This window comes from Mirounga leonina, unplaced genomic scaffold, assembly GCF_011800145.1.
Source record: "Mirounga leonina isolate KUSES-001 unplaced genomic scaffold, KU_Mleo_1.0 Mir_174, whole genome shotgun sequence".
NCBI classification, from domain to species: Eukaryota; Metazoa; Chordata; class Mammalia; order Carnivora; family Phocidae; genus Mirounga; species Mirounga leonina.
In genome coordinates this window covers 62,477,918-62,490,202 of record NW_023270451.1, presented here as the reverse complement: position 1 = coordinate 62,490,202, position 12,285 = coordinate 62,477,918, and the positions used below count along the sequence as shown (strand labels likewise).

The 12,285-nt window shown below is 40.0% G+C and overlaps 1 protein-coding gene across 2 annotated transcripts in view; it reads left to right on the top strand.

Annotated features, from left to right (window-relative positions):
• The first annotated feature begins 3,347 nt into the window (after positions 1-3,347).
• Positions 3,348-12,285, top strand: part of AASS (aminoadipate-semialdehyde synthase) — a 70,765-nt gene continuing 61,827 nt past the window's right edge. The window contains exon 1 of one of the 2 annotated variants that reach the window (XM_035021008.1): positions 3,348-3,443. In XM_035021008.1, coding sequence (XP_034876899.1) covers positions 3,420-3,443 — 24 coding nt within the window. In that variant the 5' untranslated portion in view covers positions 3,348-3,419. The remainder of the gene's footprint in view (positions 3,444-12,285) is intronic. The other variant, XM_035021006.1, reaches the window with a different exon arrangement.

Sequence of the window (12,285 nt, the reverse complement as noted above, 5' to 3'; positions counted from 1 at the left end):
CCTAAAAAACAACTTACTTTTTCAAAAAATGTCTCATTATTATCTGACTACTCCATCTCACCCATTCTCCAGGTTTCTCTGACTTGTTCTGTGACCTTTATGGATTGCATCCCCAGACTGTGCCCTCAATTTTCTTGTTGAGTTGGGTTGATGAGATACTCTGGCCAAAGTTTGGAGTAGGGAAGAAAAAAATGCCAAGGGACTCTCTGAGTGTACTATCATGTTTCTATGAGACCCTGGCTGATATTGTTCTGAGAAGTGTCCCCAGGAGGCAGATCCTCAAAGTGGCATTCTGGGATTACAATGCTCACATATTTGAGTGTATGGATAACTTCCTTTAGGGGGCAAAATGGGATATAACATATCACGTGATGATATCACATTACTCAAATTATTGTTGAAGGTAGCATGTGATGGAATACAGGGAGAGGACTAAAGAGAGATCAAATAGTTGTGGCATTTAGTTGCCACGGCAACCATGAGATAAATTGTGAAATGGATTGGACACTTCTTGCTGCTCTGGAGAGTGTAAAAAAGGGATAGACGTAAAACCCACAATTCCCAGCTCAAAGCACTAGTCAATGAGAAATTGCAATAGCTTAAAAAAGTCAGAAATACCAAGGACTCAGATTTTGCAGGAAAAAAGGTTTTGTTAATTTAGTAGATAAAGAATTCTGTTCATTCCCATCAGCAGTGTTTGAGGGTTCCTTTTTTTTCCACATCCTCTCCAACACTTGTTATTTCTTGTGTCTTTTATTTCAGTCATTATGACAGGTATGTGTACACACACACACACACACACACACAGACACACACAGGTACACTGGAAGATTACACAGACTTAAAAAAAAGGATGAGATTAGCCATTTGCCACAATGTGGATGGACCTAGAGGGTATTATGCTAAGTGAAATAAGTCAGACAAAGACAAGTACCCTATGATTTCACTCATGTGTAGAATCTAAAAAACCAAATGACAAAACAAACAAAAAGCAGAATCAGACCTATCAATATAGAGAACAAACTGACGGTTGCCAGAGGGGAGGGGCTTGGGGTAATGGGCAAAATGGGGGAAGGGGAGTGGGAGATACAGGCTTCCAGTTAAGGAGTGAATAAGTCATGGGTATAAAAGGCACAGCATAGGGAATATAGTCAATGATATTGTAATAGCTTTGTATGGTAACAGATGGTACCTACACTTGTGGTGAACAATAAGATAACATACAGAGAAGTTGAATCACTATGTTGTACACCTGAAACTAATGTAATATTGTGTGTCAATACAATGAAATTAAAAAAAAAAAAAGAATTCTGTACTGCCAAGTATTGGTAGTGGGTAAGGGAATGAGTGATGAAACAGGGAAGCTATTATCAATTTAAGTCTTGTGACCAGCTTCAGAGCACTGTAGAAGCTAGTTTTAAGTTCATTAACTGTTTTCTTCTTTTTCGTCTTACATTTTAAGAAGAGTGCTAATAGTGGCTAACATTACAGTTTAGTTTCAGTAGCAGGTATGGCAGAACTGACATCACTCAACAATGATACTGTGGCTGATGAGACTGTTTCCCCATGATGGGATCAGAAGTTCTTCAACCAGTTAAAGGTCAAGAGTGGAAACTGAGTAGCAAAAGGGAGATGGACTGTATTGGTTATTCTCAGTTTGCTTCCCCCCACCCACATCTTGATCCATACCATGCCCTTCACCTTGTGTGCCCTAGAACACTGACCTCTATGGATTCCATTACCAGTGTTCCTTTGCCCTTTGGCTTCTAGATCAGTTTGGTCAAAGGAAGACAGCCATGGAGTATTGGAAAGTGTGAAGAGACAGAGGTTAGAGTATTTATTCCCCCTCTCCAACCTTTGCTTGGCCACAGTGTTGGCAGAGGCTGTATTTTATGGTTATATCAGCAGTTCTTCTGTGGCTCCAAACTTTTTCCAGTTTCTGGAAGCAACATTCACCATTCTTGCCTCTTCAGTTCGGATTGACAGTGATTTCCCACTATTGTTCCCTGGTGCTTCTCCAGACCTTTTGCTCTCCCTAGCCTTGTCTCTCTCTCTCTCTCTTTTTATTTAAATTCAATTAGCCAACATATGTAGCATTCAGTAATTCATCAGTTGTGTATAACACCCAGTGCTCATCACATCATGTGCCCTCCTTAATGCCCATCACCCAATTACCCCATCCCCCCAGCCACCTCCCCTCCAGCAACCCTCAGTTTGTTTCCTATAGTTAAGAGTCTCTCATGGTTTTTCTCCCTCTCTGATGACTTCCCATTCAGTTCTCCCTTCCTTCCCCTATGATCCTCTGTGCTGTTTTTTCTATTCCATATATGAGTGAAACCATATGATAATTGTCTTTCTCGTATTGACTTACTTCACTTAGCATAATACCCTCCAGTTCCATCCATGTCGATGTAAATGGTAAGTATTCATCCTTTCTGATGGCTGCATAATATTCCATTGTATATATAGACCACATCTTCTTTATCCATTCTTCTGTCGATGGACATCTTGGCTCTTTCCATAGTTTGGCTATTGTGGACATTGCTGCTAGGAACATTGGGGTGCAGATGCCCCTTTGGATCACTACATTTGTATCTTTCGGGTAAATATCTAGTAGTGCAATTGTTGGATTGTAGGGTAGCTCTATTTTTAACTTCTTGAGGAACCTCCATACTGTTTTCCAGAGTGGCTATACCAGCTTGCATTCCCACCAACAGTGTAAAAGGGTTCCCCTTTCTCCACATCCTTGCCAACATTTGTTATTTCCTGTCTTGTTAATTTAACCACTCTGGTCCATATCTCTTTGAGTAATACTTTCATCAAACCCTTTCAGGTCCAGCCTTTGTGCTTATCATTTCTTTCCTGCTAGTACATGAACTGATACACTATGGAAAGAAGGACAAAGTGGGAGGCATCAGGTGAGGACAGCCATTGGCATTGGGATGCAGTTACAAGTGGTAGGAGACACGCAACTTGGAAAGTAGAACACAGAATATAGAGAATATGGGCAGATAACCAGTTAGTATTCTAGATAAGCAATTGGCATTACAGAGTAATAGCAAGGAGTAGTGGTATGAATTGATGGGCATGTGGAGTAAGGGAGTGAAGAATCTAAGAGAAGGTAGTCTTTGGGAGAATCTGGTGACCAGGTAGACAGAATGAGAGAATCAGGGTTTCCAGACATCGAGACTTCAGGTGCCAGAGTTCTTGTCTCTGTCTGGGGCTTGGCAAGTACATGGAAAAGCTTCAGTCTAGATGATTCAGTCCCTAAACAGATTATCAAACACTGGCTAATTTACTCCATATGTCTGTTTATTTGTTCATCTGTTCATAAAATATTTATTGAGCTCCTTCTGTATTGTAGGCTCTGAGATGGACACCAAGACTGTAAAGGTGAATAAGATACATTATCTGACTTCATGGGGCTCACAATCTACCAGAAGGTAAAGACATGCATGAATGTTCTTGCAGTACACAGTGACTAGATATCTGTATACATATTCTGCAGTATTGCAAATGAAATACACATGAAACTTAACTCTTCTTCTTCTAAAAACTCATCCCCTCCTCTACCACTCCATTTCATAAATAGCACTACTGTGACCTTGTACCAGGGAAACAAGATGTGATTCTTTTTAACGAAGGCACTGGTTTATCCGTTGTTCCAATGGCAATTGATCATTCCTCTTTTTTAAAAATCTATTTTGTATATTGTTATCAGAACATTTTTCTTATTTGTGATTCTGCTGCACAGCCAAGGGCAAGAATCACTGTATTAGATATAAATTCATCCTAAACTGAGATCGTAGTTGGTCTTTAGGGAATGGAGTGAGCTGTATCTTGTGAGGGTGTGTGTGTGTGTGTGTGTGTGTGTGTGTGTGTGTCTGGGAAGGGGAAGAGTCAAGTATTTCTTGCTAAGTGGATATATGGTCTTGGAACTAGGTGGTACTGGTGAAGATGTCAAAAATACAGTGTGGCTGGCTGGTCAACTATGATTCTCAGTATGATGTTCTTTGCTAGGGACCCCAACATTTAACCTCCCTCATTGTTGTCAGCACTTTTTGTTCTTAGGGACTGACTCATGCAAATTGAACTCAAAAGAGATTGAAAGCCAAAATGTCTGTTTATTATTAATTTGCAATTAGAAGTACATGTCACTGCTTGACAGTGCATTCTCTCCTGCTCAGGGAAGTCTGTGTTACAATGCAGTCTGGATGCAACCTTCTCTGCAGAGGTAGATGTAACATAAAGTAAAAAAGCCTTCAGCTTTGGCGCCTCCCGTACTTGAGCCCTGTGAGTGCTGGGAACGGCTGGGAGCTGTAGTGTGTTCTACATAGAGAGGGGAAGTCAGAATTGCAACCAGGAAGACTTTCTATAGACACATTTTTGGAAACTTGCTTAAAGAGATTTCAGAAGAATGGGACTTGAATTTGCAAGCCTCTGATAATTCATTGTGAATTCTTGTCTTTGTATACATAATTATTTACTTTTGTATTTCATTTTGAATTCACAATTTTGCCTTTTATATTAAAAAGGTCCCCCAGGGGTGGCCTGGCCAGCTCAGCGTGTAGAGCATGTGACTCTTGATCTCAGGGTTGTGAGTTCAAGCCCCATGTTGGGTGTAGAGCTCACTTAAAAAAAAAAGAGAGAGAAAGAAAAGAAAAGAAATAAAGAAAGAAAAAGAAGGTCCTTCAGATAGTATTTCCTCAAAGTCTGGATCTACCCCTGTGTCTCTAGTGTAGGGATATAGACACTCTCCTGGCTTGGGTACAGGGCACTCTTTCATTGCACAAGACCCTGTTTACCTTTTTTTAGATTCCATGCATCTCATTACTCTTCTGTTACCATATCATTCCTTTAGGCAGAAAACAAGCAATTAAGTTACAGTTCGTTTATATTATTGTATCTCATAGAGATCTTCATGAGAAGACAACAGGGTCTCCTGAAGAAGAGCTGGGAAATTTCTTAGTCTTTCAGCAATTCATTTAGAAACAATTTCTAAATTTGGCCACTTCCCTCCTTTTTGCTGTTGTTCATCTGTTTCATTTGAGGGTCATACTTTTCTGACTTTTTTTCTCACATTCTGGGGGTTATTGTGCCCAGTGTACCATGTATAATAATAATAATGATGCTGTTTTCAAGATAGTATTCACCATTTCTGTGATAAACTTTTTTTCAGCCTACATAATGAGGGAGCATAAGTTACAGACAACTTGTCAAGAATGAAATGATAAAAACAAGTTTGTTTCCACCACTTTTCTTTTCACAATTTTTTTGTAAGTGAGATACTCTTGCTATATGGGTCTGTAGAAATTGTAGGTATAAGGCTGCTTCTCCAAAATCCCTAGGCAAAGGTCTTTTAAAAATAGGATCAAAGAGCTGCAGTGTACCTGTATTTCAAATTGATTTTAGAGCTCACAGTGAGGCTCTAAGTCAGCTTCAGTTTTTCTAGACATTTAGAGCAAATAATCTTTCAAAGATCAATCTAACAAAGTGATCTTGACTTTACATTCCTGCTTGTGAGGTTATTGTACATTTTAACTTTTTTTGTTCATTGTATGATTTTTTTTTTAATAATGGAATTCCCGTCCATTTTTTAAAAAAAATTTTATTATGTTATGTTAATTACCATACATTACATCATTAGTTTTTTTAAATTTTTTATTGTTATGTTAATCACCATATATTATATCATTAGTTTTTGGTGTAGTGTTCCATGATTCATTGTTTGCGTATAACACCCAGTGCTCGATTCAATATGTGCCCTCTTTAATACCCATCACCAGGCTAACCCATCCTCCCACCCCCTCCCCTCTAGAACCCTCAGTTTGTTTCTCAGAGTCCATCGTCTCTCATGGATCGTCTCCCCCTCCAGTTTCTCCCCCTTCATTTTACCCTTCCTACTATCTTCTTCTCTTTTTTAACATATAATATATTATTTGTTTCAGAGGCACAGGTCTGTGATTCAACAGTCTTACACAATTCACAGTGCTCGCCATAGCACATACCCTCCCCAGTGTCTATCACCCAGCCACCCCATCTCTCCCAACCCCCACCACTCCAGCAACACTCAGTTTCTTTCCTGAGAATAAGAATTCCTCATATCAATTGTGCAAGACTGTTGAATCTCAGATCTGTACCTCTGAAACAAAGAATGCAATATATGTTAAGAAAAAAAAAAAAAGAAGAAGAAGATAGCAGGAGGGGAAGAATGAGGGGGGGAAATCAGAGGGGTAGACAAACCATGAGAGACGATGGACTCTGAAAAACAAACTGAGGGTTCTAGAGGGGAGGGGGGTGGGAGGATGGGTTAGCCTGGTGATGGGTATTAAAGAGGGCACGTTCTGCATGGAGCACTGGGTGTTATGCCCAAACAATGAATCATGGAACACTACATCAAAAACTAATGATGTAATGTATGGTGATTAACATAACAATAAAAAATTAAAAAAAAAAGAATTCCTCATATCAGTGAGATCATATGATACATGTCTTTCTCTGATTGACTTATTTCGCTTAGCATAATACCCTCCAGTTCCATCCACGTCGTTGCGAATGGCAAGATTTCATTCCTTTTGATGGCTGCATAATATTCCATTGTATATATACAACACATCTTCTTTATCCATTCATCTGTCGATGGACATCTTGGCTCTTTCCATAGTTTGGCTATTGTGGACATTGCTGCTATAAACATCGGGGTGCACGTACCCCTTCGGATCACTACATTTGTATCTTTGGGGTAAATACCCAGTAGTGCAATTGCTGGGTCATACTGTTTTCCATACTGTTTTCCAGAGTGGCTGCACCAGCTTGCATTCCCACCAACAGTGTAGGAGGGTTCTCCTTTCTCCACATCCCCACCAACATCTGTTGTTTCCTGACTTGTTAATTTTAACCATTCTGAATGGTATGAGATGGTATCTCATTGAGGTTTTGATTTGGATTTCCCCGATGCCGAGTGATGTTGAGCACTTTTTCATGTGTCTGTTGGCCATTTGGATGTCTTCTTTGGAAAAATGTCTGTTCATGTCTTCTGCCCATTTCTTGATTGGATTCTTTGTTCTTTGGGTGTTGAGTTTGATAAGTTCTTTATAGATTTTGGATACTAGCCCTTTGTCTGATATGTCATTTGCAAATATCTTCTCCCATTCTGTCGGTTATCTTTTGGTTTTGTTGACTGTTTCTTTTGCTGTGCAAAAGCTTTTTATCTTGATGAAGTCCCAATAGTTCATTTTTGCCCTTGCTTCCCTTGCCTTTGGCGATGTTTCTAGGAAGAGGTTGCTGCGGCTGAGGTCAAAGAGGTTGCTGCCTGTGTTCTCCCTTAGGATTTTTTTTTTTTTTTTTTGAGAGAGAGAATGACAGAGAGAGAGAGAAGGAGAAGGGTGAGGGTCAGAGGGAGAAGCAGACTCCCTGCCGAGCAGGGAGCCTGATGCAGGACTCGATCCCGGGACTCCAGGATCATGACCTGAGCCGAAGGCAGTCGCTTAACCAACTGAGCTACCCAGGCGCCCTCCTTTAGGATTTTGATGGACTCCTGTCTCACCTTTAGGTCTTTCAACCATTTTGAATCTATTTTTGTGTGTGGTGTAAGGAAATGGCCCAGTTTCATTCTTCTGCATGTGGCTGTCCAATTTTCCCAACATTGTCTTTGTTGTTGAAGAGACTGTCTTTTTTTCCATTGGACATTCTTTCCTGCTTTGTTGAAGATTAGTTGGCCATAGAGTTGAGGGTCCATTTCTGGGCTCTCTGTTCTGTTCCATTGATCTATGTGTCTGTTTTTGTGCCAGTACCATACTGTCTTGATGACTACAGCTTTGTAATAGAGCTTGAAGTCCAGAATTGTGACGCCACCAGCTTTGCTTTTCTTTTTCAACATTCCTCTGGCAAAGAAACACATCAACAACAATACAATAATAGTAGGGGACTTTAACACCCCCCTCACTGAAATGGACAGATCATCTAAGCAAAAGATCAACAAGGAAATAAAGACTTTAAATGACACACTGGACCAAATGGACTTCACAGATATATTCAGAACATTCCATCCCAAAGCAACAGAATACACATTCTTCTCTAGTGCCCATGGAACATTCTCCAGAATAGATCACATCCTAGGTCACAAATCAGTTCTCAACTGGTACCAGAAGATTGGGATCATTCCCTGCATATATTCGGACGACAATGCTTTGAAACTAGAACTCAATCACAAGAGGAAAGTCAGAAAGAACTCAAATACATGGAGGCTAAAGAGCATCCTACTAAAGAATGAATGGGTCAACCAGGAAATTAAAGAAGAATTAAAAAAATTCATGGAAACAAATGAAAATGAAAACACAACTGTTCAAAATCTTTGAGATGCAGCAGAGGCAGTCCTAAGAGAAAAGCATATAGCAATATAAGACTTTCTCAAGAAACAAGAAAGGTCTCAAGTACACAACCTAACCCTCCACCTAAAGGAGCTGGAGAAAGAACAGCAAATAAAGCCTAAACCCAACAGGGGAAGAGAAATAATAAAGATCAGAGCAGAAATCAATGAAATAGAAACCAAAAGAACAGTAGAAGAGATCAACGAAACTAGGAGCTGGTTCTTTGAAAGAATTAACAAGATTGATAAACCCCTGGCCAGACCTATCAAAAAGAAAAGAGAAATGACCCAAATAAATAAAATCATGAATGAAAGAGGAGAGATCACAACCAACACCAAAGAAATACAGACAATTATAAGAACATATTATGAGCAACTCTATGCCAGCAAATTAGATAATCTGGAAGAAATGGGTGCATTCCTAGAGATGTATCAACTACCAAAACTGAACCAGGAAGAAATAGAAAACCTGAACAGACCTATAACCACTAAGGAAATTGAAGCAGTCATCAAAAATCTCCCAAAAAACAAGAGCCCAGGGCCAGATGGCTTCCCAGGGGAATTCTACCAAACATTTCAAGAAGAATTAATACCTATTCTTCTGAAACTGTTCCAAAAAATAGAAATGGAAGGAAAACTTCCAAACTTGTTTTATGAGGCCACCATTACCTTGATCCCCAAACCAGACAAAGATCCCATCAAAAAGAAGAATTACAGACCAATATCCTTGATGAACATGGATGCAAAAATTCTCACCAAAATACTAGCCAATAGGATCCAACAGTACATTAAAAGGATTATTCTCCACGACCAAGTGGGATTTATTCCTGGGCTGCAAGGTTGGTTCAACATCCGCAAATCAATCAATGTGATACAATACATTAATAAAAGAAAGAACAAGAACCATATGATCCTCTCAATAGATGCAGAAAAAGCATCTGACAAAGTATGGCATCTTTCTTGATCAAAACTCTTCAAAGTATAGGGATAGAGGGTACATACCTCAATATCATAAAAGCCATCTATGAAAAACACAGCGAATATCATTCTCAATGGGGAAAAACTGAGAGCTTTCTCCCTAAGGTCAGGAACACGGCAAGGATGTCCACTATCACCACTGCTATTCAACATAGTACTAGAAGTCCTAGCCACAGCAATCAGACAACAAAAAGAAATAAAAGGCATCCACATTGGCAAAGAAGAAGTCAAACTCTTACTCTTTGCAGATGATATGATCCTTTATGTGGAAAACCCAAAAGACTCCACCCCAAAACTGCTAGAACTCATACAGGAATTCAGTAAAGTCGCAGGATATAAAATCAATGCACAGAAATCAGTGGCATTCCTATACACCAACAAGACAGAAGAAAGAGAAATTAAGGAGTTGATCCCATTTACAATTGCACCCCAAACCATAAGATACTTAGGAATAAATCTTACCAAAGAGGCCAAGGATCTGTACTCAGAAAACTATAAAATACTCATGAAAGAAATTGAGGAAGACACAAAGAAATGGAAAAACGTTCCATGCTCATGGATTGGAAGAACAAATATTTTGAAGATGTCAATGCTACCTAGAGCAATCCACACATTCAGTGCAATCCCTAGCAAAATACCATCCACTTTTTTCAAAGAAATGGAACAAATAATCCTAAAATTTGTATGGAACCAGAAAAGACCCCGAATAGTCATTGTATGATTTTATTTTGTTTTGTGTCTTCAGATAGTGGTACATGAATGATCACCCAAACATTGGATGACAACCTGGCTCTTTGGTGATTTGCAAGTCTATTAGTTTCCTGCTGCTGTAACAAAGTGCCACAAACTGGGTGGGTTAGAACCACAGGCATTTATTGTTTTACAGTTCCGGAGACCAGAGTCTGATATCAAGGTGTCGGCACCATCATGCTCCCTCTGTAGCCTCTAGGGGGAGAAGGAGAGAATTCTTTCTTGCTTCTAGTTCCTGGTGCTTTTGGGGTTCCTTGGCTGTGGCAGCGTAACTCCAATCTTTCCTTCTGTCTTCACATGGCCTTCTTCCTTGTGCCTTTGTGTGTTCTTTTCTGTCTCATATAGTGGCATTTTCACCTGAATCCAGTATGATCATATCTTGATTCTTACCTTAATTTTATCTGCCAAGACTGTATTTCCAAACAAGGTCACATTCTGAGGTTCTGGGTGGACATGAATTTGGGGGAGACATTATTCAACTCAGTACAAAGGCCATGGAACTCCCTTAGGTGCTTAGGGACACAGTACCCTTCCTTTCAGGTGAGAAGGTATTTCAGTGTTGTGGCTCAGCGGGTAGCACAGCCATGCTTCCACAAGTCAAGCCATGGAGCTTTCACGGCCACCAGGAAGAGGCTGAGACTGAGAGAAGAGGCCAAGGATGTCAGCAGGCAAGGGCAGCCTGTGCCTAAGAAAGGGATTAAGGAGCAGAAGGTATTGCTAGCTATGAAAGGTTTCTTGAACTAATTTGCTTCCTTTTTTTTCTTTTTCTTTTTTTAGAGAGAGCGAGCCTATGTGTGAGCAAGTGGCAGGGCAGAGGGAGAGGGAGAGAGAGAACATTAAGCAGGCTCCAGGCTCAGCAGGGAGCCCAATGCGGGGCTCGATCTCACCACCCATGTCCTGAACGGAAACCAAGAGTTGGACGCTTAACTGACTAAGCCGTCCAGGCACCCCGAACTAGTTCCCTTCTTAAAATTAGACAGAGGAATTCTAAGATTTGGGTGTTTTCACAAAATCTTTGACTCTTTTTCCCTTTCTGAAAGGGCAGCTCATTCTTGTTTCCCTTGTACTGGACTTGCACACAGTGAATACATTTTGCTTTAATTCTCCTGTTATAGGCCTGGCCCCCTCCGCTCACTTCATTCTTTCTCCTTGTTTTTTCCACTCTCCCTCATTTTGTTCTTTTCATTTCCCTGTTTTATCCGTGGTTCAAATCTATTTTTCCCACGTTACAGCATGGATCCCTCAGGACTCAGTGTGTGTAGGGTGAACAATAGATTTCAAAAACAGAGTACAGAGTCTCTGACTCCTAGGAGTTTATACATTGGTGTGGTGTTTGTCTTGGCATATCTTTGGCATTGTGGGCATTTGGCTTCTTAGGGTAGGGGAAGTGTTTATTTAAACTATGTTTATAAAATAGCAAACAAACATTTGGAGTTCGCCTATGTATATTGGTCCAGACAGCACTCTGGCAATTTTGTGAATTCTTGTCTTTTGACTTTGTTTTGTTTTAGACGGTGGGGTCCTTCAGTAATAGTTAAGTGATAGTGACACAAAGGCCTGTGCCTGTCATGGGCAATGTCAACATTATACCATCCAACAGGAACTTCCTCCTTTGGTGTTCTTTTTCTGTTCTTTTCAAATTCTGTTATATTTTTCTGAGGAACTATACAAATGGCAATTATCATGAGAGTCAGTTCAATGTCAGGGATACTTTCTCCACCTGATTTTCTGCTTCCTGCTGTGACCTTGCCAATGCTGAGATTATTTCTCTTAGCTGCTACTTCTTATATTGCAAAAACCCCAAATTTTATGTGTTTTTTTTCCCCCTCATTCCTAGCTCTGTAGTGAGATGACAACAGTAAAAGATTGGTTTCATTCAGTACCTGACCCAGACTGGGACTAGAATGAGAAGGTCCTGACTCTCCTACCTCCTAAACCTGATCTGCTAGTTGTTTCTGGCTCAATTACACTTACAGATACGCCAGAAAAATTATACTTGTGTTTTATTTTTACTTTGATAACTTATCCCCTCCTTTCTCCAATCTTTTCTCAGTCCCTCAAGTCACGTTCTCTCTTGAGACTTTCATTCAAACAAGACTGAGAGGAAAAGCACTGGGTTTTCTTCCTTGATTTGAATTTATTAGATCCATCATTAGTCAGGGAGATATACTCCAAAATTTGCATTCCTC